General features: G+C 46.7%; 9 protein-coding genes across 16 annotated transcripts; 6 read left to right on the forward strand and 3 right to left on the reverse strand.

The window, feature by feature from the left end:
* The first annotated feature begins 1,508 nt into the window (after positions 1-1,508).
* On the forward strand, positions 1,509-4,509 carry LOC9647635 (transcription factor SPEECHLESS). 5 transcript variants are annotated; one of them, XM_024663955.1, is made up of 6 exons: positions 1,509-1,757; positions 1,812-2,430; positions 2,502-2,569; positions 2,646-3,551; positions 3,610-4,077; positions 4,148-4,509. In XM_024663955.1, exons 3-6 carry the CDS (start codon positions 2,543-2,545, stop codon positions 4,241-4,243), a joined length of 1,497 nt encoding a protein of 498 aa, XP_024519723.1. In that variant the 5' UTR covers positions 1,509-1,757; positions 1,812-2,430; positions 2,502-2,542; the 3' UTR covers positions 4,244-4,509. The 5 variants fall into 5 exon arrangements, with proteins under 5 accessions (XP_024519723.1, XP_024519726.1, XP_024519722.1 ...); XM_024663958.1 differs by lacking the exon at positions 1,812-2,430; XM_024663954.1 differs by lacking the exon at positions 1,509-1,757 and having other exon boundaries at positions 1,772-2,430.
* An 879-nt stretch (positions 4,510-5,388) lies between these two features.
* Positions 5,389-6,706, reverse strand: LOC9647636. 3 transcript variants are annotated; one of them, XM_002990156.2, is made up of 6 exons: positions 6,588-6,706; positions 6,125-6,523; positions 6,000-6,067; positions 5,890-5,937; positions 5,794-5,834; positions 5,389-5,743 (listed from the first exon to the last, which is right to left on the reverse strand). In XM_002990156.2, the coding sequence occupies exons 2-6, from the start codon at positions 6,478-6,480 to the stop codon at positions 5,546-5,548; spliced, it is 711 nt and encodes a 236-aa protein (XP_002990202.1). In that variant the 5' UTR covers positions 6,481-6,523; positions 6,588-6,706; the 3' UTR covers positions 5,389-5,545. The 3 variants fall into 3 exon arrangements, with proteins under 3 accessions (XP_002990202.1, XP_024519728.1, XP_024519727.1); XM_024663960.1 differs by having other exon boundaries at positions 6,125-6,492; positions 6,588-6,704; XM_024663959.1 differs by having other exon boundaries at positions 6,125-6,701.
* A 10-nt stretch (positions 6,707-6,716) lies between these two features.
* LOC9647976 (hypersensitive-induced response protein 4) lies at positions 6,717-7,981 on the forward strand. The gene is made up of 5 exons (XM_002990117.2): positions 6,717-6,932; positions 7,029-7,149; positions 7,206-7,297; positions 7,364-7,460; positions 7,524-7,981. The coding sequence occupies exons 1-5, from the start codon at positions 6,753-6,755 to the stop codon at positions 7,892-7,894; spliced, it is 861 nt and encodes a 286-aa protein (XP_002990163.1). The 5' UTR covers positions 6,717-6,752; the 3' UTR covers positions 7,895-7,981.
* A 6,173-nt stretch (positions 7,982-14,154) lies between these two features.
* LOC9647637 lies at positions 14,155-15,549 on the forward strand. Its single transcript, XM_024663974.1, has 2 exons — positions 14,155-14,888; positions 14,939-15,549. Exons 1-2 carry the CDS (start codon positions 14,400-14,402, stop codon positions 15,440-15,442), a joined length of 993 nt encoding a protein of 330 aa, XP_024519742.1. The 5' UTR covers positions 14,155-14,399; the 3' UTR covers positions 15,443-15,549.
* A 1,055-nt stretch (positions 15,550-16,604) lies between these two features.
* Positions 16,605-18,902, reverse strand: LOC9647638 (pentatricopeptide repeat-containing protein At1g56690, mitochondrial). The gene has a single exon (XM_024663964.1). It carries the CDS (start codon positions 18,900-18,902, stop codon positions 16,605-16,607), a length of 2,298 nt encoding a protein of 765 aa, XP_024519732.1.
* An 18-nt stretch (positions 18,903-18,920) lies between these two features.
* On the forward strand, positions 18,921-21,038 carry LOC9647977 (lysine--tRNA ligase). The gene is made up of 10 exons (XM_024663910.1): positions 18,921-19,130; positions 19,186-19,279; positions 19,332-19,554; positions 19,614-19,739; positions 19,794-20,064; positions 20,114-20,210; positions 20,254-20,410; positions 20,463-20,606; positions 20,656-20,811; positions 20,882-21,038. Exons 1-10 carry the CDS (start codon positions 18,980-18,982, stop codon positions 20,924-20,926), a joined length of 1,464 nt encoding a protein of 487 aa, XP_024519678.1. The 5' UTR covers positions 18,921-18,979; the 3' UTR covers positions 20,927-21,038.
* Positions 21,039-21,052: 14 nt separating this feature from the next.
* LOC9647639 (lysine--tRNA ligase) lies at positions 21,053-23,456 on the forward strand. Of its 2 annotated transcripts, XM_002990120.2 has the most exons (13): positions 21,053-21,119; positions 21,190-21,346; positions 21,395-21,488; positions 21,539-21,713; positions 21,765-21,830; positions 21,883-22,008; positions 22,059-22,341; positions 22,402-22,498; positions 22,547-22,703; positions 22,754-22,897; positions 22,956-23,024; positions 23,088-23,231; positions 23,277-23,456. In XM_002990120.2, exons 1-13 carry the CDS (start codon positions 21,099-21,101, stop codon positions 23,352-23,354), a joined length of 1,611 nt encoding a protein of 536 aa, XP_002990166.1. In that variant the 5' UTR covers positions 21,053-21,098; the 3' UTR covers positions 23,355-23,456. The 2 variants fall into 2 exon arrangements, with proteins under 2 accessions (XP_002990166.1, XP_024519676.1); XM_024663908.1 differs by having other exon boundaries at positions 21,539-21,830.
* On the reverse strand, positions 23,361-24,072 carry LOC9647640 (RING-box protein 1a). Its single transcript, XM_002990158.2, has 4 exons — positions 23,905-24,072; positions 23,740-23,850; positions 23,600-23,671; positions 23,361-23,537 (listed from the first exon to the last, which is right to left on the reverse strand). The coding sequence occupies exons 1-4, from the start codon at positions 24,035-24,037 to the stop codon at positions 23,500-23,502; spliced, it is 354 nt and encodes a 117-aa protein (XP_002990204.2). The 5' UTR covers positions 24,038-24,072; the 3' UTR covers positions 23,361-23,499.
* A 23-nt stretch (positions 24,073-24,095) lies between these two features.
* On the forward strand, positions 24,096-25,762 carry LOC9647978 (novel plant SNARE 13). The gene is made up of 10 exons (XM_002990121.2): positions 24,096-24,391; positions 24,455-24,547; positions 24,594-24,687; positions 24,762-24,799; positions 24,875-24,978; positions 25,035-25,114; positions 25,169-25,225; positions 25,279-25,371; positions 25,444-25,518; positions 25,577-25,762. The coding sequence occupies exons 1-10, from the start codon at positions 24,324-24,326 to the stop codon at positions 25,676-25,678; spliced, it is 804 nt and encodes a 267-aa protein (XP_002990167.1). The 5' UTR covers positions 24,096-24,323; the 3' UTR covers positions 25,679-25,762.
* Positions 25,763-25,773: the final 11 nt, after the last annotated feature.

The raw sequence follows: 25,773 nt of genomic DNA on the forward strand, positions 1-25,773 counted from the left end.
TCAAGGGCATCGCGACATGCCATGGCTATCACATCGCATGGCCCGGCAGCTTTCCGTACCGTCTGCCCAAAGCACATGGCCAAAACGCGGACGCGGGACGCCTGACGGAATATTCGCGCGTGGGGCATGGAAAGTTCCACGTCGCCACGTAGGCCACCCCTGGCGATGGCAACGCAATGCGTGCATGGAAGCATCTTGCGGGAATCTCCTCGCCCCACATTCATATAACTTCACCGACAGCAAGGATGCTGCTTGCCGACAGCCACCACCACCTTTACGCGTTAGGTTTAATATAACATCGATTCTCAAGTCCCGATTGGTTTGCGGCAGTAAACTTGCATGACGTGCGTAATTAGGTGGCGAATGTTTTTTAAGTAATAGCGTGTGTAGCTGTGGCATAACTTACAGTTGCCCAATCCGAACAAACAGTGACACCCACATGCAGTGTAGGGTGTCGCAGCAAGCAAGCGAGGAAAATCACAGCAGTTGCGCGAAAAGTGCGAGCGCGCTTGCAAGCGAGCCAAGAGCGGGTGAACCGAATCCCAGATCGTACAGGCCTGGCCTCTCTCCAGAGTGGAAGAGCCTGAGCTGCAGTAGAAGTGGCCGGATTGTAGATAGACAAAGAGAGACCAAGGTGTCCCTAGAGATCAACATCGCCGACTCTAGCATTCTGGCAGTTTAGGCACAGGCCATTTGACTGGCAGGGAAAAACCTTCGTTTTCTGGAAGCTTTCCAGCTAACACGCGCTCTCCCTATCAGTGCTCTCGCTTGCTTTCTTCCGCTCGTCTTGCAAGCGCACAGCTCTCTATATTATAGATACATTTACATGTGTGAGAGCTTGTACTCACTTCCAAGTTTAAGTCTCAGTAGACTGCTCTTAAAAGGATAGTAGTTGTTTTGTACAGAGTATACAAGCAAACAAAACAGATAGCTTTCCTTGTTACCAGCAGCGATCGCGATTTGCTTCGGGGCCTGACCTGACTCTCACATGCTATAAATCTCATATATCCCTTTCGAACATCCTGACGAGTGTGATGGATATTCGCTTGCCACCCTGGTGGCGCCTCCAGCAATTTGTTAGACAGTACTCACATCTGCGGAATCGACGGCGGGAAGATGTCAACGAATCATTCATATTCTCTTTTTCTTTTTTCTCTTTTTTATCATTTCGATTTTCGCTCCATGGATATGGATGCATCTATACATGATCGTTAGGCAATGCATGCCTATCATAGTGTCATCATGGCAGTAGTGTATTTTTTTTTTCTTCGGCCACTCCCTGCGACTTGCCTGGCAGCGCCAATGGTACTTAATTATCGCTAGTGCTTGGATTACCCGGAGAATCGCATATATGCCACTGCTGAATAAACAAACACACAAGGAACAAGAGCACAAGCAAACAAACGAAACCGAAGCGCGGCTCCCTTCCATTTCTACCTCGGATCGAAAAAAGGGGCAAGGAAAAGAAAACAACTTAGAAGAGGAGCTTTTAAATTGGCTTTGTTTGAGTCAAAGCGCCAAGCAGTTCTAAGAAGCTTGTACCATTGCACAAAGTTGAGCTTTGCCCAGCCATGATGATGATGGTGATCATGATACTTGGGGGGAGCTTTACAAGAACATTGAGGGAGGGGAAAAAAAAGGAGCTTGTTGTTTCTCTCCCCTGCTGCGAGGCTCCATTATATTATTATAACAATGCGATGCACACAAGTTTACAGGAGGCCTTTAAAGTTGCAATAGAGCTGAGCTTTAAAGAACAGGTGGGTCTGTCAATCAAGATCTCCATTTCTTTCTCACCCTTTTCTTTGAGCTAGAGAGAGCTGCTTGCTCATTCCTTCACTTGTAGCTTGTGGAAGTGTTAAATGTGCAGTGTCACTTACTCACACTCACTAGCAGCGAGCGAGCGAGTCACTAAAACTTGCATAAATGCCACTCTGACGCCGTCTATTGCTAACAACGAAGCTTATAACCAAGCGGCGAGCAAGTGAAGACGAGCGGAGCGGCACTCTCTGTCGTCCGTGGTGGTGGTCGTCATCTCATCGGTTCCTGTCTTGAGCTAGCATCGCTTTTGCACTTCTTTCGGTTCTTGTAGACGATTGATCGATCAGTTTGCGGGGTTTTCTGGTTCAGGAACTGATTAGCGGAGACTTTTTTGTTCTTGGGCTGTCTCCAGAAAAACCGCCTGACTTTTGTTCTCTGAGGGACTGCTTTAATGTTGGAGGAGCACAGGCATTGAATGCGGGAGGAGTTCAGCAGCAAATCCCCAGAAAGGGTATCCCGGTTCGGGTGCCTGCTGGAGTCATTTAAGTCATGCGGAGGAACCTGTTCCCCGACACAAGGCTGCTCCTGTTATATTACTTCCCCTTTGGCTCTACAAGACTGTGATCTTGTAGCTTTTTCGTCTCTGGACCCAATCCAAGCGTATATGTGTCGGTTAGCTCCCTTTTCTTGATCGTTCTCTCGTTTTGTTTTTCGCCTGACCGCCTTCTATTCTCTCTGGGCAGAATTCTTTCATCTGCATGCACAAGGAACGCACTCAGCTGAAATGGAAGAGGCAGCCACCACTTGTGTTGTAAGTTGTCTTGTTTGCTCTACATTCACTAGATCAGCAAATTCTTACAAACATTTGCTGCTTCATGAACACACAGATGCCAAGGTTTATGGCCTCAACAAGCAGCAGCGTCGAATACCAGAATCACTCTCTACTGTTTTCTCCATATCATGCTTCTGCTGCCGACTCCAGCGCCATGGATAGCACCGACGTTTCTCTTATGGGTAACTTGCTGACGGACCTGAGCTCGGATTTCCCATATATTGGAGCCACCACCGCGAGCGGGCGGTACTCGGTCCCAGACATACTGCAATTCCCAGCTGACCAGGCCTCAAAGGTTACACTTCTCCAGATGCTAGAAGAGAGTGACACCAGCTCTCCAAATTCCTATACGCATCACTTGAAGCTTCCTGTTCTGGAGGAGCCTTGTGACAAGCTCCACAAGCAGCAGCAGCCGCAACTTTTGAGCTGCTCCTCAGAAACGGGTCTCATTCACCAGCCGGATCAGTCGGTCGGGCCTGAGAAATGCATAGCCGGGCTCGACAGTGTGGATTTCTCAAGTGCTGCTGAATCTCTCCTCAAGCCATGCAAGGTAGAGCCAGAATTCCAAGCCCCTCCCGTCGTGCTCGCCGAGCACAACAGTGTTATAGCAGTGGATACTTTCAACAGCGCCGCCATATCGGCAAACTCGGACGACATTTCCAATCATCTCGGAGCAGCAGCCGGAACAGCAGCAACAGCAGGAGTAGCAGCAGCAGTAGCTGGTACGACCAACTCGGCAGGAGGCTGTGCTGGTGGTGGCGTTTCTCAATCCAGCTCCGGAGCCGAAACGCCGGGAACACAGCACCGACCAAAGCGGAAGAGAATCAAGTCATGCAAGAACAGCGAGGAAGTGGAGAGCCAGAGACAGACTCACATTGCAGTGGAGAGGAACAGAAGGAAGCAGATGAACGAGCACCTCAATGTTTTGCGGTCACTCATGCCTGGATCTTACGTCCAGAGGGTAAGACCATCCTTCTTTTTTTCTTTCGGCTACAAGACCCAGTCAATTGCTCATGCAGGGCGATCAAGCATCCATCATAGGTGGTGCCATTGAGTTCGTAAAGGAGCTGGAGCAGCTCCTGCAATGTCTTCAGGCTCAAAAGAGGAGGAGACTGTATTCCGACGCGTTCAGTCCAAAGCCGAGCCCGAGTGCCGTGAGCTCCATTCCGCTGCCGCCCTTCCCTCCATATGCTTCCTCTCCCGCTCCTTCTCTCGACAATCCGGATCCCACAGCGGCGGACTCGAGCTCCAAGTTTGTCAACGACAACTTTTACGATTGCAAGCAGATTGTCGCCGAGGCCAAGTCGGAAGTGGCGGACATCGAGGTAAGGATGGCCGGGAGCGATGCAGTCGTCAAGATCCTCTCCCAGCGGAGGCCCGGTCAGTTGCTCAAGACGATATCGGCGCTGGAGAGTATGTGCATGAGCATTGTCCATACCAACATTACCACAATCGAGCAGACTGTGCTCTACTCGTTCACCGTGAGAGTAAGTTCCAAGTTTTTCATATCATATGTTTGGTTGGGATTGACAAGGTTCTCTTTGAATCTCTCAACAGATTGGCATGGAATCCAGGCTAAGCGTGGATGAGATTGCTCAAGGTATTCAAAGGATTTTTAGCTGCAATGTTAGTGCAGCTGCAAGTGACTTATAAAGGAGAGCTTCCTGACTCCAAAAATACTCCTCCAACATATACAAATTCTAGCTAACTAGGTCTACCTAGAATTCACTCACTCTCTCACATACACACAACAACAGTAACATGCTTTTTAACGTTTCAAACGAATCAGTGCCTTCCAGCAGCAGAAATGTTTCACAATTCTCACTCATAAAACACTAGCAAAAGAGACGGAAGAAAAAAAAATGATATAACATTCATGGCTCTGCAGATGGAATTTAAAAGAAAAATTTGAACTTGAAGTTGAGTTTCGAGACGGCTCCCGAAAGTTCCTCGCTAATCTGAACCGAAAGATCAAACAGAGAAAATGGAATGTATCGATCGGATAATGCGTGCATGGAATCAGCCAGCTAGTGCCACAGAAATAAAAGAAGAAAAAAGAAAGAAGACAAGGATGAGATTTTGCGCATTGAATTCCAAATAATATGTTTGTGTAGTTGTCTCGGAATGGCCGTGATGACATTAACGCCATGACAATGGAATGCTTCAAAATCGGCACTCAAGTTGGGCTCTCGCGAGCATTGCTTTCACTCTCAGAATCAAATCACAGAAAAACGGCTCCAAACAGAGGCGGACATCGACAAGTCCTCCAAATTGAAGGAACAACCTGAAAAAATGTGAGCCGCACTGCACTGCACTGGGACTCTCAACAATCAAGCGGCAATGAATGGCACCCTCCGAATAATTCCATACCGTTTGGCTTGGCATAAGCTAAGATTTGTGAGAATTTAGCCAAAACAGGGGACAAAGCTCTCCTAGATCCGCGGCGTCTGTCGGTCGGCCGCATTTTATAAAAGGTTCCGTAAGTGTGGTGGTATTTTTCCTCGCCTTCGTCCGCGAATTTAGAAGTGGAGATGTACGACGTTGAGATGATGTTTCGATTTACACCAGGTAGTAACTCGCCATGCAAATCCCCGCCGATCGGTGTCCGGCGATGGCTCTCACCGTACCGCTGGTTTAGTGTGAATGGAAGTACGCCCATGGGTCCAAAGTCATTGCGAGTATCCCGGAGTCACGTATCTTTGAGCTGCACAGACACAGATGGTTTTGCGTTTTACGTTTTGTTGTTTTGCCTGGATAGGTATCCAAGTGTTTTGTGACCATCTGATGGTGATAGTGTAGAAACACGACGGTAAAGATGTTATAAATCCCATTATCACAGAAAAAACTGTTTCAAAGAAAAGCGGAAAGAAACTGCGGACTGCTAGAGCTCTGTGCTCTACTGATCAATACGAGTAGTACTCACCATAGAGCGATGAGACAGTGATCTCGCGATTGTCACACCAGATAGTAACTCGCCAGGCAAATGCCCTCTGATCTTGTGACGTCGGTGGATGAATGAGGGCGGAAGACGTCCCTGGCTCTCACGCGCGTGTCGATGCCCCACCCGTATTGCTGGTTTGCTGTGAGCGGATATTGTAGTACGTCCATGGGTCCAAAGTCATTGCGAGTGTCCCGACGTCTCCTTTCTTTGAGCTGCACGAACAAGAGCTGGTTAGTTATCTTTCCCTGATATGTTTCTGTACCTGGAGATGGGAGTATCTGCCAAATCTCGCCAAGTCTTCACCTGTTTGTTTCACTGGCATCATTTTCACTGGAGAAAATGGAATGAGATACTTTACCAGGAGTTTTTGCCCGCTCGGCAAACTGGATCGCGTGGTCTTGCTCGGCTAAGCTCTCGTAAGAAACTCTGTCAACTAAATAACACACGAGAAAAAGTGATAGATGATACCGTGAAATTTTTGGAGCCCTCTCCTGAACTCGTCCAGCCTTATGTTGCCAGCTCGAATATCAAAATGCCTGCATTGAATCTTTCACGAGATCATAAAAGCCAACAGAACGAGCAAACCAGCCAACCTGAGAAACAGCTCTAGCTCCCTGGGATCCAGCTTCCGCCCCACGCAACGCTCGACAATCTCCGGCAGCTGGACCGCACGAACCGTGTGCGAGAGATTGTGGGAAGCTCTGGTTTCAAAAGCTGCGATGAAGTCGTCGACAGGGACGCTGGCAATGGATCTGCGCTTGGGCTTGGGCTTGTTCTCCAGTTCCCTCCGCCTGGAACTCACGTCAAAAAGGTGCCGAGTCCCCAGCTTTGTCATCCCAAAAAAGCTCGCCATTCTTCTCTCGCTGGCTCTTGCGCTCCTCCCGCAAAGCCCTGCGTTTTCCTTGCGCGTGTTCAGTTTGCCACCTGGACGCATCTCAGCCGCTAGCATTTCGCCACCGAGCTAATCTCCACCGTTAGCGTGGAGAAACGTTCTATTCAGCCATGGCAAACCAGGGAATAATCCAGACATGGAAGATAGCAAGCTAGAACACGTACCTGGTGGAAATCTTGCCGAGAATTTCGCGATCGGCGTGGCTATGGCAAGGATCGGCCGTTGTGACCATCGCCATGGCTCGAGGCGGTGGAGCGCACATTATAAATGAGCTAACCCCAAGAACCCTAAAACAAGAAGCGCAATTGGGTAAAGAGCTCTAGCTCAGGATGGCTTGCTGGGTGTGCGTCGATCAGGCGAGCGTCGGGATTCTGGAGAAGTGGGGAAGGTTTGTGCGCGTGCTGGAGCCCGGATTCAGCTGTATAGTGCCGTGTCTGGGCGAATTCGTGGCTGGAACTCTGTCTCTCAAGGTCCAGTACTTGGATGTGCGGTGCGAGACCAAGACCAAGGTTTGTGTTCCATCGTAGTCTCTGGTTGCTCTTTTGATTTGGCTCTTGGTTGTGTTCTTAGCTTTGCTCCTTGGGTACTTATGTTTGCTTTGGCAGGATAACGTGTTTGTGTCCCTCGATTGCTCCATCCAGTACCGCGTGGTGCGAGGGAACGCGGACGATGCCTTCTACGAGCTGCAAAATCCCGAGCAACAGATCCGTTCCTACGTTTTCGATGGTGAGTGAGAATTTATTTCCGGAATCCATTCAATCTTTTCTTCGTTGTCATGGCAGTCATCCGTGCGTCAGTTCCTAAGCTGTCACTGGACGATGTCTTTGAGCAGAAGAGTGAGATCGCCAAGTCTGTGTCGGAGGAGCTCGAAAAGGTCAGTTTTTGAATCAAATTCTTTTTGCTCGAGCGAGCGAGATGATCATCAAATGACGCGGCACAGGTGATGAGCGCGTATGGATACAGCATAGAGCAGATACTCATCGTCGACATCCTGCCTGACGCTGCGGTTCGGAGGGCGATGAACGAGATCAACGCAGGTAACAAGAGCCGAGAGCTTTGATCGATCACTGATGGTAACTTTGAGATTGGATCATACGCAGCTCAGCGGATGAGGATGGCGGCCGTGGAGAAGGGCGAGGCCGAGAAGATATTGCAAGTCAAGAGGGCCGAGGGGGATGCCGAGTCCAAATATCTATCAGGGGTTGGGGTGGCGAGGCAGCGGCAGGCCATCACCGACGGTCTGAGGGAGAGTGTCTTGACATTCTCGCAAGACGTTCCCGGCACGTCCGCCAAGGAGGTGATGGAGATGGTGATGGTCACGCAGTACTTTGACACCCTCAAAGACATTGGCGCCAGCTCCAAAACCTCTGCGGTCTTCATCCCTCATGGACCCGCGCATGTCAGTGACATTGCCCAGCAGCTCCGAGACGGAGTCTTGCAGGCAAACACCGCTGTGTCCTTGATGGACTAGATTGTGGGATTACACTCTTCAAGAAAATACAAAAGATATTATTAGGACAATTACTCGTAAATGTGTTGAATCGAATGTAATATATCTTACTAAGTTTGCCCAAGTTTGAACAATTTCAACTCTACTTATAAGTATTATGGTAGTGAATATACTAAAATAGGCTTGGATATTCTAGAATATTTTATCATCTAACGGTTGTTATTCATTTAGATTAATCTTGCTTTCTAGTATATTCTTTTTTATTCTACTGTTGATATGTTAATCTTGTGTTTATATATTATAAACTTTTATTTGATCAATTTGATTAATAAGTAGGAATAACACTAATATTAAGCAAACCAAATGTTATTACATGCAACGCATAGCAAATTATTTCAAATTCCATTATAAATCATGATTTACGTAAAATAACTATTTGATCAACTAAAAACCATTATAATTGCTCTAGTATTATTAATCTATCAAATACAACTGCCAAGCCAGCATATGGATATATGGTATATACATTATAGTGTGATCATTATCCTTGTCATAGCCAACCATCCAATCAGCACTGGAGTTAAATTCTTTTATGCCTAATTCTTATGATGTTTCTTTTGTAGAAGTTCTAAGGGTGATGTATTTTGTTCTTGTTGGTAGAATTATAATAAACTTATAGCAGCTAGTATCAAATTGCAAAGAAATTATCTCTTCAACTTGTGCATGCTTGAAAGAATTTGTTTCTCTATGCAAATAAATAAAAGGTTTTAACATCACTCATCAAGTGTTGCAAGATATGTAGATTTTTGGGACTTTATAAATGATTTTCAGCTATTTAATCTATATAAAACATAAGCAAATGTTCTTTAAATCCAACATATCCCCAACTGAAATTTATATTGTTTTGTTACTATGAAAAAACACTTTTGGAAATTGATGAAACTATATCTAAAACCATATGAAAATGCCAGCAAGAGGTATTAGAATGAGAGAGAATGCTCCCTCAATAAGTTCTTGATAGGAAAAATGCATATATGATCAAAACATATAAAACCAAGAACTAGAATGTATTAACAGCTCCATTTCTAGCAAATCCATGTGAAGCATATTTATCTGTACTGCAATGCTCCATTTCTACTAAATCCATATAGTCATCCATTTGTACTACAGTTCTATGGTGGATCTTTTTGTTGTGAATGACCTATAAAATGAAGAATGTACTAATGAATGCTAAATATATATAATTTAAAGATAAAAATATATCTTACCCAAGGGTATATTATATTTTAAATAACTACTAAGTAATGAGAATTGAATCCTTGCCATTTTCTCTAATTAGCACATTTTATATTTTTTGTTGATAATATATCCAAAGCTCATCCCATGATCATATGTGCTACAACTAGTATAAAATATATATTTCTCGAGAACTGAAAAATATAAAATAAATATTTTATAATTTAATGTTGGATTTACAACCACTAAATTTGTGTTTGCCTTGAATATAAAGCCATTCACACGATAGTCTTTATATAGTGTGATATGGTATTCAACAAACTCCCGTTTTCTAGACCAAATATAGCTTTTTTGTTTTATAATCACTGCATTTCTGGGCATACAATAATTTAAACTTCCATTAGATATGCTTTCCTACAAAAACATCTCTTTGTGTTATTTTTTGTACAACTAAGTAAGATTTTAAGATCTTTTGAGCATAAACCACTCTTAAGCTCACAAGTTGAGCTCAAATTTCAAATGTAATTAATATAAACATTACAAAATAGAAAAACTAAAATTCATGGTGAATCTAACTTTGCACTATATTTAAATATCTCCTTTTATTTTATATAAATTAAAATATTTTGGTAGAGATTTCTTTTTCAAGAATTTAAATATTTAATACAAGCTAAAATAGAAGTCAGAATTTTAAATAAAATTAGGATTTAAATCTGTACTGTATGCTTTGTAAAAATCATCAAGTTTGATTTAAGATTCTATGAGACACATGAATATTATGGGCATTATTATAAAGAGAACACTTCCAAGTATATGAAATGAAAAGCATGTATTTCTAGTAATTATATAAAAATACAAAATTTGATATTATTAATAAAGAATAAACATAATCTAATTACCTCCAAAAGTCTTTTACAACTCAACAATAATAATGTTTGTTTGGTGTATATGAATATCCACTTTAAAATTCTAGTATAAAATGTTGACGAAGATATAATACATATGCTTACAAGGAGTATATACCTTGTCATATTCCTTATGCTTCGTAAAGTTTGGACATATGCAATAAAGAAAGTCTTGAATGACAATTGTGTACTTTCCATATTTATTTTTTATAAACTTAGGCCAAATCGTGTTTTTGCAAGCTAAACCAATTTGTATTTCAAGTTGTCTAATGATATACTTTATGGAGAGAATTTCACACTTAAGTGTTTGAGCAATGTTTATTTTATTTTACTTTTTCTTGGAGATGGTACCAATAAATTTAGTTGCTTTACCTTTTTTTGCTAGCCTCCTATACATTTTTTATGGGAATAGTGCTAATTCTGTCACTTATATTTTCAACTCTACTTCTCTCAAGATTGAAACTAAATTTCTCAAGATTTTCAATCTCATTTGAGGTGAGTATGACCGCATTAGCAATTGACCATTCTTTAAGTATTGCATCAAGTTTTGTCATTATAGTGTCTTCAAGCCACTTCATATAGTTGGTATTGGTGTTGCAACAATATAACCAACACTATCTTGAAAATCTTATTTGTTTTTTGTTCCTTATGGAAACATAGGTTTGAAATACTTGCCCCTCAGAAGCTTTTCAATACTATTTAAATTCAAGGACACTTAACCTTAAGTATTCCAAGACTGTGCACTCTTTTTTGTCCCCCCACCCTCATGAACAAAACTTATTTACTTAAAAAAATTACAAGAGATAAAAAAATCTATGACAAAGAAATGACTAAAGAAAAATTCTAGTGGCTAGAGATGGAAGAAAGCACAAAACCATACAAGCAATACTATCCAAAATGGCGATGCAACACTTGCAAGCAAGCAAAAGTAAGACTCTGAATCAGGGATGAAAATGCTACAGCGGAAGAGAAAAAAAAACGAGAAGAAATAGCCCAAGAAAATGATACCAAAAAGAGTGACAATAGTTTAGAAAAAAAAAGAGAAACAAAGCTTGAGCGTGGCAACCACAGCAACTAGAAGCTCCCGCACAACTTCCTATAGCAGTACCACGACTCCAACCTAGCAGTGTACACTTGTGAAGGCATTGAGAGCTTCTGTGAGAAGACATTCATCAAGCCGATGGAACAGCACCTTTCCAAACTTGAGGACAGTTTCAAGCAGCTATTCACAGCCATGGAATTCCAACTCCAAACTCCTGTAAGGAATCCTTCAACCTTGCACAACAGTTTTAGCAAGAAAATGCAAGGCTCAACAAGGAGCTACTTGCGGCAAAAGAAAGAATCCACGCACTTGAAGAAGCAGCCCAGACATACGAAGAGGAAAAAGAGGAGGAGGAACCACACGAGGGAAACAACTACCCAAGATGCAGTGATGGAGCAATAACTACGGAATGCAGCATGAGACAGTTGTGGGAGAGTGGAGAAAGAGGAAAAAAGCAAACTCGGAAGTTCAAGTTTAGGAAAACAAACTTGAGAGCTCAGAGGACGAACCTAACCTGGACGTTCTCAAGTTTGTTTTCCTAAACTTGAACTTCCGAATTTGCCTTTTTCCTCTTTCTCCACTCTCCCACAACTATCTTGTGCTACGTCCCACAGTCACTACTCCATTGCTGCATCCTAGGTAGCCATTCCCTCATGTGGTTCCTCTTCCTCTTCTTCCTCTTTGTAAGTCTAGGCTGCTTCTTTGAGTGTGTGGATTCTTTCTTTTGCCGCAAGTAGCTCCTTGTTGAGCTTTGCATTTTCCTGTTGAAACTGCTGTGCAAGGTTGAAGGATTCCTTATAGGATTTTGGAGTCAGAATTCCATGGCTGCGAATGCTCTTGATCATGGCATTCAGCTGCTTGAAACCGTCCTCGAGTTTGGAAAGGCATTGCTCCGTTAGCTTGACAAACGTCTTCTCGTAGAAGCTCTCAATGCCTTCACGAGTGTACACTACTAGCTTGGAGTTGTGGTACTATTGCAGGAAGTTGTGCAAGAGCTTCTGGTTGCTGTGGTTGCCATGCTCGAGCTCCTCTTGTCCTCGTTTATTTAGAGTGTAGTGGCATGGAGGACAATTGTGGAGGTGTTGCTCTGCTCCATCCTACATTCCATGGTTCTCCATCTCCTTAGCTTCTTTGATTGGTGGGAGCTCTTGACTTGCCTCGTCAAAACCCTTCTCATTGTCTTTGGCTGTTGTAGTTATCACAACTGTTTCGGGCTCAAGGTGTCGCAGACTCAAGACTGCAAACTAGAGTCTCTAGGAGCTTGTCATTGGTAATCCTTTCCTCTTGATTTTTCTCTGACACTGGGATCTCTTGTGCGTGATCCATCAGTTTTTCCCCATCATGGGGTGGTTCCTCCTGCGTGTTCTCGTAGTCCTCAACCTCCTGTTCCTTTGGAGTTTCCTTCTTGGCTTTGTCTTATTCATCCTCAACTTCCACTTGCTTTTCCTTCGTTTCCTCATGGTTGTCTTACTCCTCTTCCTCTGTTTCCTGTGCCTCACTTCCTTCACCAAGGTCGACTTTCTCCTTCATTGTTTCCACTTGGGCTTGAGGGACAAGCACCAATGCCCTTTCATTGTTCACCAACAAAGCCTCTATGTATGGAAAAAGTGTCGTAATTTTCTTCTTACTCTCCAGTGCATTGAAATCCTATGAGAGTTCTCTATGGAATTTGATGTAAATGTATGCTCCCAAGTCAACCTGGACTCCATTGTTCAAGTCCTCATAGATGAAGGTGACATTCTTGCTCACTGATGTCACCATTGGTCAGAACTCCAATGTTGCGAGAAGGAATTTGAAAATCCCTCAGAAATTTTCTTTCACATTTGAGAACTGCAGAGATGCTGCTGTCTTGTAGTTTGCTACATGCTTCATGATCTGTGGTTTGATGGCTCTACCTTGTGGAGCCATCACTCGCTTTCCCCTGTTTGGTAGTTGAAGAGCTTTGGCGAAGTCTTCTTCTTCAATCGTGAGTTTCCTGCACGCAAAATTGATAATTTTCCTCTCGAGACCCTGTGGATCGGAGCTTGCCATAGCCATCATGAGAACCAAGAACACATAGAGCTGATACTTCCACAGCCATGTGTCAAGATTCTTGTCTCGAGACCACTCTGGGTTTCCCACTTGGAAAACCGAGCATACCTTGTTCTCATCGTCCGAGAGGTCAACCACTTCCTCCTCTTCCCGTGGATGGCGTGGAGCCCTCAAGGTGACTCTAGTCCTCATTGAAGCTGCACTTTCACCATACCAAGAATCACAGCAGCCTTGACCACTGTTTGCCCCTGGTGGGCTCCCTCTTTCCTCACACACCATCACCCGTGACTCTTTTCTTCTCTCAACTGCCAAGATTAGGGTTAGGTCACATTCTTGTTGGGGCGAATTTTCTCTAAGTGTTTGCATGCGTTCAAATGTAATTTCTTTTTCTCTTGAAATTTTTGGTATCACTATAGTGTGAAGCACTTGTGTAAATCTTCAATTTGTTCAAGTTAACTATTTACAATTTTTCATCATCTAAAGTTGCAAGTTTTGCTGTTCCTGGGATTTGTATACTCGTAATCTTGAATGGTCTTTTCCATTAATGAACTAGTTTTCCTCCAAGTTTATCCACATTGCCATGATACCATAAAACAAGTCCTCCTACTTTGTAATGCACTTTAATTTTTTTGACTTGTTTGTGATCATGATAAGCTTTTCTTCTAGCCTGTATTGCTTTGATTGTCCATATTGCACTCAATCTTTCTTCATCGAGTTTCTCAAGCATTGTGAGTCTTTTCTTGATTGATTCTTTTTTATTAATTTCAATAAGATGGTACCGTGTACTCGAGTGGTGTTAACGCTTTAAGGCCATAAGCAAGCTTGAATGGTGTAGAATTTGTTGAAACTTTGAAAAAAAAATTGTAAGCCCAAAAAGCATCATAAATTTTTTCATCCCAATCTTTAAAGTTTATCTTGACTATTTTCTTGAGTATATTTTTGAGGATTTTGTTTGTTAATTTTTCTTGTCCATTACCTTGTGGGTAATATAAGATACATGCTCGGTTAACACAAAAACGGCTCGTCCAGGGTGAAAATTTAGGGCACTCATGGATAGAGCAGAGGCTGTGAAGAAGCTGCGGCGCGTAGCCGGAGATGATACAGTGGAGGCATCTTGGCAGCAGATCAAGGCAATCCCAACCAGGTGACCATCCTTCCTTACACAGGCACTCGAAGGTCTTTTCTTTTCGTGGGATCACCAGACTTGCAGAAACTGCTGTGGCATGTCCTGTCTCTTGAACGTGAGCAAGAGTTACTTGTTGTCGGGCCCAAGGGCACCGGGAAAAGTTGCCAGTTGAGGGCAATTGCGAACATGTTCTATGCGGGTGGTCCAGCGAAGAGTGTGATCGTTTGCATGTGGAACATGGAGAAGGCCAGAGCACCGCTGCAGCTACTGAAATGGCTGCTTGATGGGCTCCGCTTTGCATACTCCGGTGCAGACGAGCACAAGCCGGTTCGTGACGCGGTTCACAAAATGGAAGAAGAAATGGAGGAGGACGGGGACTTTAGTGGGTCTGGGAACATAGGAAAATGGATGGAGAGGCTTCAGAAGTTTCTCAAGGAGAGGGCAGCAGCTGGGGACGATTTTACTTTTATTGCTGATGGTGAGCAGGCTCTGGACATTCGTGGCATCGAGAGACCGGGCGCTAGAGAACTGGAAAACACCTTCCTGACGCTCAAAGCCATTGTTGAGCCTTACAAAGTCGTGTGGGGCGTGTCTCCTGCAGCACACCAAGCTGTGGCTGCCAACTTGAGTGACTCGGAGCAAGTAGTAGTCTATCGTGTCAGGGGTTTTACCAAGGTTTGTGTTTCTATACGTCTCGTGCTCGTCAATTAAATCGTCTTTCGCAGGAACAAAGAGAAGTCTTTCTTCTTCACTCCGTGCTGGGAGCCGTCGTAACTGGTCATAAGCAGCGGACCAAGGACATGGATTTTTACGCTGGTTTCCATCCCCAGTTTCTGGATGTGCTGGACGAGGCTTGCATGGAGATAGCTCGGATTAAGCAGTTAGGCGGATGCGAACCAGGTATTGAGTGGGGGGACGGGAACGACTTCAGACTTGCACCACCAGCTGAGCTGGAGCCAAAAGAAGTCGCTATACTTTTGGAAGACGAGGAGGATTGGCACAGGGTGCTCCTGCACTTCATTAACGGACGTACCATGTCTTCCATCCGCAATACGGTTGAAAGTATCGTCAAAAGGCCGGACTCTTCAACAACAACTTGCGACTTCCACCTGCGATCGGAAATGATCAGTCAGGATCCCAGATACGCACTGTCAGAAGATAAGTTCTGCTCGCCTTTCGTGGAGCAGATCTACGTAGAGGAGTTTCGAAAGGCCTGGAGCTGTTGCTAGTCCCAGTCTACAGGGATATGAGACTTGATAGGAATAGAGAATAATCTTTTTTTCTTCCGAAACAAGCTGGTTTTGGGGATCCAGTAATTTTTCAAAGATGAATTATCTGCACATATGCGGGGAGGTCTTGAACTCGATAGACATCATCTAGAGACAACTCATGCTCGAGCTGAGAAGATTAAACAAAGGAAAGAAAATAATCTTTCGTTAATCCTACATGGAATTTATACTTGAGCTTAGCGTGAGGAACTGCACCATACCCGAGCAGGGGTACATAGATCAGAGAGGGGATGTGTCCTGGGGTGTTAATAAAATTTATGCAAGATGTGGCATGCATGCAGTCGTCTCCCTTAGTGTTTTATTGAAATTAAATATCTTCTTGTAGATCTCGTGCAGCAGATCGATGGCAGTCCTGTTGAGACTGAAAGACGCTTCCAGGACTTCATCCGGCTGGTTGGGTCCAAACAATGCAGATGATGATATCTGGAAGGAAGGATTCTGGCTGTTGAGCACCATGAACATCTTGTGTGGAATAATCCCAAAATATCTTACATCCTAACACCAAAACCAACAAGAAAAATACCAAATGGATTGGTGGCTTAACAAGAGGATATTATCAGTTAGCATGGTATGAAGTCAGGGAAGCTAGACACAAAACAAGAATAAATATACAAATGGATCTCTACTATAACTCTTATTTTTGCACCCCCAGCCACAACTTGATCAAAAGTGCAAGTCACTTCCAAAGACTTGGCACCAACACTGATACAAACACCCTCAATCCTCTCTTCAACTTCACACAAGCCATCTGGCACCACTTTCCCGGTTCTCAACATCATAGGGCTGTCTGTGGCGCGGATCTATCTCGGGCCCAAGGGTGCTGCCCCGGCTCTGGGCGAGTGAGCTTGTTTACGTTGTGGAGGCTGGCTTCGTGGACACGAACAACAAGCGCTTTGCCAGTTAATCAGAGATATTGATTTTAATCTCTCTAACTTTTGATTTAGTTATTAAAAAATAGCTCTGCCAAAGCATTTTAATGCATGTGATTGATCAATTGGAGCTGCAGTATGCGAGCTATGGGAACCACGATCAGACGGTATTAGCTGCGTCGATGGCATTGCAATGGATCAAGCTCCCAATAATTAAACAATTACGTGACTCTTCAGGGATTAGTCGTAGCATACATGTTTGCTAAGAGGATGTAACACGAGCCATTGTCTGGATTGAGTTGTGCAATCCAATCCACTGCTTGAACTGCTGCTCTCATCCCATTCTCCTCTTGGGTTCTACAGGCACCTAAAACAGAGCCCCACACCACATCATCAGCCACAAATGGCATTGCCTTCACAATCTCCTCGGCAATCTCAATTTCTCCCAGTCGTCCCAGCAGATCAACCACACAGCTATACTGCTCTTTGCACTGCTTCAATCCATAGTCGGAGCTCACCGACACAAAACACTCCCGGCTCATCTCCAGCAGGCCCTTGTGGCCGCAGGCCGCCAAGACATTCGTGAGGGAGATGTCATTCGGCGCTGCATCGCCCTCCAGGTTCATCGCACGGAAGGCCCCGATCGCCGAATCGCAATGCCCGTTCTGGGCATATCCTGCAAGAAGTGCGTTCCAGGAGATTAGATTGTGTTCCGGCATCTTGTCAAAGAGCTCCTTGGCATCTTCAATGTGCCCGTTTTGGGCATATCCACATACGGCGACGTTGAAAGGAAAGATGCTCCATTCGGGCATCATCTTGAAAGTTTGAGAAGTCTCAAGGTTATACCCTCTTTGGGCATATGCCGTAAGGATTGCGGTCCAGGCGACAATATCTCTTTCTTGCATGGTTTCAAACACGGCCTTGGCGGAGCTGAGATTCCCGGCCTGGGAATAAGCCGTCAGAACCGACGTAGATGCGATCCTTCCGTGGTACGGCATTCTCTCGTGCATGGCTATGGAGTCTTCCGTATTGCCGTCTACGGCGTGAGCCTGGACCATCGATGTCCAGCACGACGAATCTCGTCCGTCCATCCTGTCGAAGAGCTCGTGTGCGCGCTGGATCTGGCCGTCCTCGATGTACGCCCGGATCATACACGTCCAGAGGATGGAATCTTTTTGCGTGGTGGAGTCGAACATCCGCTTTGCTTCTTGGAGATGCCCATTCAGCGCATAAGCTTGGAAGATCGCGGTGAGCGAGACAGTGTCGTGATCGGGCATCTGATCGAAAAGAGTCTGGGCATCTGTGACGCGATTCGATCGAGCACTGGCGGAGATCATCGCGTTCCAGGAGACGAGAGAGAGGGCGGGCATAAGGAGGAAGAGCTTCTTGGCGCCATCGATTCGAGCTGGATTTGAATCTCCACCGTCGATCCTGAAACTCTCCTCTACCGCGCCGATGAGCAGCGTGTTCCAGGAGATGGAATCGCGCTCTGGGAGATCTTCAAACACGAGCCTGGCAGCCGCGACATCGCCCGCTCGCGAGAGGGAGCTGACGAGCGCGTTTCCAGCCACGAGATTTTGCTTGGGCATTCTTCCAAACACGACCTGGGAGTCATTCGATCGGCCGTGATCCGAGAAGGCGAGCAGCATCGCGGTCCAAGTTACAACGTTTCGATCGGCCATGGAATCGAAGAGGGCCTTCGAATCATCCAGATGCCCACTCTGGGCAAATGCCTGAATCATGGTGGTCCGCGATACAACGTCGATCTCGGGCGTGGATGTGAACAGCTCCACCGCTGCTGTGAGATTCTGGTCATCCGAGAATGCCTGGAGCATTGTGTTGCGAGTGATGCTGTTGATCTGGGGAATTCTCTGGTAGACCGAGTGTGCAAGATCAAACTGCCTGGTTGTGGCACATACCTGGACGAGGCTCGTCCAAGAGATCACGTCCCTGCGAGGAATCCGATCGAAGAGGCTCTTCGCTGATCCCAGATCGCCATCGACGCCGCAGGTGGTGTGAGCCGCAAGCATCGAATTCCACGCGACGGTGTCCCTCTCGGGCATGGAATTGAAAATCTCCCAGGATTGCGCGAGGTCGCCTCCTCCTCCATTCGCAGCGATCGACGTGAGCATCGAGTTCCAGGAGATGAGGCTGCGATGGGGCATCCGATCGAAGGCCTTGCGGCAAGAGACAGTGTCTCCCATCCGATCCAAGCAGGAGATCAGCGCGTTCCAGCACACGACGTCTCGCTGCGTCATTCGATCGAAGCAACGCTTGCTCGCGAGGAGATCCCCGTTCTGCTCGTAGGCCGCCATGAGGATGCTCCACGAGAAGGCATTTGGATCGGGGATCTGATCGAAGACCCGCTGGGCTTCTTCCACGGCGCCGCATTTGCCATACATCTGGACGAGGAGATTGGCAAGAAATCTTCCCGGCGCGCTGCCGATTTGCGCGTGGAGTAGCCGCGCTCGAGGAAGATCTTTGGCGCTCGCTAGCGAGCGGATGCTCCGCACTAGAACCTCATGGTTCATGCCATTGACCCACTCTCTCTACTGTAGAACCCATTCAAAGATAGGGTTAGGGTTTTAGTGGGCGCCGCGCATTCTCCATGGGGAGCCAGCGTCTTTCTTCTCTCGAGGAAAGCCTTGGCAATGCGTATCCTCACAAGTTCGAGGTGTCGATGACCCTGGCCCAGTTCCACGACGAATTCGGGCAGCTGGAAGCTGGGCAGCGCTCCAACACCCTCGTCTCCGTCGCAGGTAGAGCAGGATTTTCACTGCTCGTAGTCTCTGTGACAAATGCAAATTGTTCCAGGCAAGGTAATGCACAAACGCCTCGAGCCCGACTCGACGTGCTACGTGCTCGAGTCGGTCGTGGGAAAGCTTCCAGCATTTGTGGATCACGCCAGGTTTCTTCTTCTTCTTCTGTGAGTGACTGATGTGATCTTTCTATCTATCCAGAGTGCCGAAACTCGGAGCTGAGATCGAGCGGGGTGATATTGTTGGTGTTTCGGGTTTTGCCTCGGCGTGTCATGGCGAGCTGGGGATTTCCGTGGAGAAGTTGTGCTTGTTGGCTCCTTGCCTACGCACTTTGCCAGAACGCGAGGGTGATAGCCACACGGAGCAAGAGTCTTGGAGGCCGGGGAAAGCAAGAGATCCAAGCGCATATGTGCTGAGTGATCAGGTTCGTCTTCTCTCGTATAGTAGTCAGCCGTCAGTAAAACCAGCTATTCCCTCTTGCAGGAAGAAAGGTACAGGAACCGGGTTCTCGACTTGATTGTCAACCCGGACATCAAGTCCGTGTTTGCTGCCCGAACCGAGGCCGTGAACTACATTCGGACTTACATGGAAACTAGTGGCGTTACAGAGGTAAGCTTTGATCGGGAGGAGCTTCTTTGCGGCGTGGTAACGATCGAGATGCAGGTGAACACTGGGGTTCTCGAGCAAAGAAGTGTCGCGAACGGTTTCAAGACGCATCACAACCAACTAAACCTGGACATGGTTCTTCGGGTCTCGTCGGATCAGCTGCTGCAGCTGATTGTGTCCAACTTTTTTGGCGTGTACGAGATTGGCAAGCAGTTCCGCAACGAAGAAATGAGCCGGACACACAACCCCGAGTTCACTACTTGCGAGATGTATAAAGCATATGCCGACTACAAGGACTTGATGGAGATGACCGAGAAGCTGCTTTCAGGTAAACACCCGAGCTCTCTTATTTCGTGATGGACAACTGTTCTGTCTAGGATTGGTTATGAAGATCACTGGCGGATACAAAGTCTATTACCATTCCGACGGCTACGACAGCCCTCCTGTTGTGATCGACTTCACTCCTCCATTCAGGTGAGCTCCTCGTCTTTGGCTCGTCTCATTATATGCTTTCTAGGAGGGTGGAGGTGGTGAAAGGCCTTGAAGAGGCACTGGGCCTCAAGTTTCCAGAGGACCTTGCGTCGGAGCAGGCCAATGAGTTCTTAAGAGAGACTTGCTCGTCCAAAGGCGTCTCATGTCCGCCGCCTCTCTCGACAGCGAACCTCTTGTCTTCGGTATTCTAGCATGTCCTGTTTACAAGGCCTAATGTTTGAGTTCGTGTTGCAGCTAGCGGGCCATTTCCTGGAGGCAACAAGCGTGTCCCCGACTTTCATTGTCGACTACCCCAAGAGGAGCACTCCATTTGCGAAAACGCACAGCTCCACGCCAGTTCTCGCGGAGCACTTCAAGCTCTTTGTCAGCAAGAGTCAGGTGAGCTTCACTTCACTAAACTCCGAAAATTTGACTTTGTTTTTCGTAGCTGGTGAGTGGATTCACCCAGTGCAGGGATCCCGCGGAAGCGCAAGAGAACAGTGAACTACACACACTCTTGGAGTATGGCCTCCCGCCGTGCTCGGGCTGGGCCTGTGGAATCGATCGCTTGGTGATGCTGCTAACAGATTCAGTGGACATCAAGGTAGTGTTTTTATTGCTGTTCGTTTTTTTTCCTCCTGGTTCTGTGCTGAATTTCTTGCTTGCTTGCACAGGAAGTAGTACTCTATCCAGCTCTCAAGCCAGCGGAGGATCTCTAAGATCGCTGACCATAAAATTTGCCAAAACGTGGCGAAGGAGAAGATCCACATTCTATATAATTTTGACGATCATGTAATGTTTTGATTTGGTATAAAAGCCTCACGTTTCAAACTGTTCTCTTTTAGGGTTTTCCTGTGAAGCTAGGGTTTAGGCGCTTGCGGCTCGACGGCAATGGAGGAGCTGGATCCCACGGTAGCGTGCCTGTGTCGATCGGATTCTTTCTCGCAATGCGCTGAGCTCGTGTGTGTCGTGGCCCCCGCAGCAATACTACAACAACCGGCTCGCAAGCCTTGCGTCGCTGCCGACGAGCCCCTATTCCCAGATGTTCCGGGTGTCCATGACCTTCGATCACTATCGCGAGAAATTCAAGGGCCTCAGCAATGGAGAGCGCTTGGCTGAGACGACCGTGTCGCTCGCAGGTGAGGAAGAAATGGAAAGAATTACGAGCTAGAGTCGCGGTATTGCAGGAAGAGTGATGTCTAAGAGAGCGTCGGGCTCGAAGCTCGTGTTTTACTCGCTGGAGTCGGCCGAGGGAACAATTCAGGCTGTTTCGGATGCCAGGTATGGTTGCTCTATCTTCGTTCTTTGATCACTCCTCTTTGTCCATTTAGATCGCTCGTTGGTGGTAACTTTGCGGCTGTGCACGCAAACATCAAGCGCGGGGACGTGGTCGGGGTGTCGGGAAATCCAGGCATGAGTAATCGTGGAGAGCTCAGCATCTTTGTCAAGGAGATAATCCTGCTAGCGCCTTGCTTGTACATGCTACCAAAGGGTGGAAAGAACAGGGTAAGCAAAGGAGTTTGCCATTGCGCAGTGTGCTCAAGTTTTCTTACACAGGACGAGCAAGCAACCTGGAGGCCTGGGAAACCAAGAAATCCAAACGCCTATGTGCTGAAAGAACAGGTGTGTGGCTGAGCTTTTACTTCTTTCTCTTTCTTAGATTCGTCTTGTGCAGGAAACGAGATATAGGCTCCGGTTTCTTGACATCATAGTGAACCCGGAAGTGAAGTTTGTCCTGGAGACAGCACACTCCGCGGTGAATTATATTCGCTCGTTCTTGGACCAGCGCGGTTTCAGAGAGGTAAGCTGGTTCATCGTGTGAATCATATCATCTAAACCCGTGGAATGCAGGTAGAGACGGCGATTCTCAACTCGAAAGCTGGTGGTGCAGCAGCCAGACCTTTCAATACGCATCATGATGCGTCGGAAATGGATATGAGCTTGCGGATAGCACCTGAGCTGCAGCTCAAACAGTTGCTTGTGGCGGGTTATAATGGCGTATATGAGGTTGACAAACAGTTTAGAAACGAAGGGATGGACCTTACGCACAACCCGGAGTTCACGACTTGCGAGTTTTACAGCGCGTATTCTGATTACCACGATTTGATGACAATGACGGAGGAGCTTCTTTCAGGTAAATTTCCAAGCCTTGCTTTCTTCACAATGGAGTTTTGCCTATGCTTGTTGTTTCTAGGATTGGTTAAGAAAATCACTGGTGGATATACGGTTTCGTATCACTCCGATGGCTATGACAGCCCTCCTGTCGAGATCGACTTCACTCCCCCATTCAGGTGTGTGCTTGTGTTCTCTTCATTTCACGTTTTTTACTCCTCTTGCAGGAGGATCGAGATGGTCAAGGGCCTTGAAGACACAATGGGCATCGAGCTTCCAAAGGACCTTGCATCAGAGGAGGCAAACGAGTTTCTGAAAAAAACATGCGAGGCCAGGGGTGTGTATTGTGCTCCTCCTCTGACTACGTCAAGGCTTCTGGACAAGGTTTAAGTCATTCTGTTCATCAGCAGTCTTTGACGTGTGTGTGTTTGCAGCTGGTGGGACATTATCTAGAGGAGACTTGTGTAAATCCCGCTTTTATCATCGACCATCCCCTCATTATGAGTCCGCTAGCGAAGCAACACAGGTCCAAGCCAGGTCTCACAGAACGCTTTGAGCTCTTCGTAAACAAGCATGAAGTGAGTTGAGTAGTAGCGCAGGAAAGAAACTAGAGTGACGCTCTTTTCCCTATCGCAGCTGGTGAATGCGTACACAGAGTTAAACAACCCCGTGGAACAGAGAGATCGATTCGTACAACAGCTTAAGGTGCGTGGTTGTGATTTCACTGTCATTGTCTTGTGCTCACACTGTTCCTTGATTGATTTACAGGACAGACAAGGTGGCGATGACGAAGCGATGGTGTTGGACGAGGACTTTGTCAAGGCTATGGAGTATGGGCTTCCTCCTTGCGCTGGGTGGGGAATGGGAATCGATAGGCTGGTCATGCTCTTGACAGACTCTCTCAATATCAAGGTAAGCCAGGAACCATACTTTTTATCTCATTGGCTTTGTTTTCAGGAGGTTCTCTTGTGCCCCGCAATGAAGCCACCAGAGGCAGTGCCACCACCTAACGAGAAAGGTACCCCTCAAGTATAGAGCGTAGAAAAAAACGAAGATTAATATTGCCCAAGTTTTGAGTTCTTTGCAAAAACAACCGAGAGAAAAAATGAAACAAAAGAAAAGATTTTTTCTCACGTTTTCGAGGGAGTCGTGATCTACATTCGATCGAGCCAGCTTTACTCTAGCGACCGTATTTCTGGAACTCCCACTCGCTGTTATCTGGAGGAAAAAAACTGGAAGAGTAAGAGGCAAAGCTCTGAAAGTTTGTTTCTTCGTCTTACCGAGAGGGCAGACTTGGCGCGTCTTTAGCCAGCGGCTGATGCAGTGGAAGTGAAACGCATGGTTGCACACGCCTGGATCCACAAAAGAGTGTGTTTTGCATTGTCACAAAACCAATAGAGCTATGATCATCTTCTCTTACCCCAGGCAACGGTGCATTCTTCGCTGGTAGCGCTGGCCTGGTTTGCCTGGCACTCGATGCACAGATCCATGATGTGATTCCGGCAAATCGCGCAGTTGTCCACCACAATGTCTGGAGAAAGAGGGCGCGATCGATAATCTCTCACAATGCAAACAATCCCCTTACCCCATGCCCAAAGCGCCACAGCGTTCCACTTCTTGATCTCGAAGCGCTTAGAGCGCTTGGTGGAGCTACTGGCGCCGCTGCTGGAGCCCTCACCCGATGGCCCGGCCACATCCATCATGTCCACGCTCGCCATGGCAAACGCAGCGCGCTAAACCTAGGCAGTGCTCGGGTAAGAACCCTAACTCGCGATTACGATACCCGGCATATTCTTCTAGGCCTGGCCAAAGGGGGAGTGGAAATCTTGGGCCGGGAATGGAAGGAAGGGGCAGCAGCAAATTCGCGATGGATGCTCTCTTGCGCTAGTCCTGTGACACAGCGATCTTGCTCTGCTGCTGGAAATCCCTCGATCCATCGCCTAGGGTTTGGGTGGATGAGGCATTAGGCTGTTTGGGGGATCTATCAAGTTTGGGCGCCAGGCGATGGCCGAGCTCAGCCCGGCATTGGCAGATCTCGATGGCCAGCTCAAGGATCTCTTCCGGGCTCTCTCGTAAGTCCCCCTGCTCGCTCGCTCTAGATAATCTCTAGAAATTTCTCACTGGCCAAAATGCAGATCCGGCTTCCAGAAGATGGACAAGATCAAGGAGCCTGCCCGGCAGAGCAAGCATCTGGAAGAGCTCACCGCCAAGATGCGCGAGTGCAAGAGGTCGGTCTCGCCTGGCTGTGCTCGAGACGCTAAAGTTTCAATGCAGGCTCATCAAGGAGTTTGATAGAGAGATCAAGGAGGAGGAGTCGAGGAACCCACCGGATTTGACAAAGCAGCTGAATGAAAAGAAGCAGTCACTGGTAAGTTCCATGCTAGGAGGCCATGGAGGCTTTTCGAGCGATCGATCTCATCGCTAGGATGGTGTCTCTTGCAGATCAAGGAGCTCAACTCGTATGTGGCCCTGCGCAAAACGTGAGTTCTTGTGTGTGCATTCCTCCGCCATGCCGGTGTCTCACAAGTTTTTTTTTTTTCTTGGTTTTCACCCAGGTACACGAGCTCGCTGGGGAACAAAAAGGCAGAGTTGATGGAAGGTGGCAGTGCCGAAGGTGCTCGCACTGACCTCACGGATCCAAACGTGAAGATGGCGTCCAGTAAGTCGCGGCTTGCCTCGCTTGGTTCTCTAAGCTCTTTGCTCTTCGTTTTGCAGCAATGTCAAACCAGCAACTCATGGACGCTGGCAAGAAAACCATGGACGAGACGGATCAGACGATCGAGCGCTCCAAAAAGGTCCAATAGATGCGTCGCTTTGTGACTCCCTGCGATTTCATATATCTTTCACAGGTGGTCGAGGACACCATCAACGTCGGCGCTCAAACAGCTCTTACGCTCAAAGGACAAGTAAGCATTTTTCTCTTTCGGGGGCACTTACAGACGAGTGATTGGTTTTACAGACGGAGCAAATGGGCAGGATCGTGAATGAGCTAGACAACATCCAATTCTCCATCAAGAAGGCGTCTCAACTCGTCAAGGAGATTGGCAGACAGGTAAACTCTTTCGCTTTGCAGCTAGTATCTTTGCTCCTTACACTGGTGGAGGATCCATTTCTTGTTTTGCAGCTTGCCACAGATAGATGCATACTGTTCTTCCTGTTCCTCATTGTCGTGGGTGTCATTGCCGTGATCGTCGTCAAGGTAAAGTCCATTCTCTTTGTTTCCAGGAGCGCTCAAACGAGATTTCTTTCGATGGCAGGTTGTGGATCCCAAGAACAAGAACATCCGCGATCTTCCCGGATTGACTCCCGTCGCGAACACCAGCCACATTCTTTTCAACCGACGCATGGGTGGACTTTGATGATCTTTCCTCGCATCGCATACCTTAAGAGTTTTGATTGATTGATTAATGTATAGAAATAAGTACTTAATCGCTAGTCCTACACTTGTTAGGGT

This window comes from Selaginella moellendorffii, unplaced genomic scaffold (genome assembly GCF_000143415.4).
Source record: "Selaginella moellendorffii unplaced genomic scaffold, v1.0 SELMOscaffold_105, whole genome shotgun sequence".
Lineage (NCBI taxonomy): Eukaryota > Viridiplantae > Streptophyta > Lycopodiopsida > Selaginellales > Selaginellaceae > Selaginella > Selaginella moellendorffii.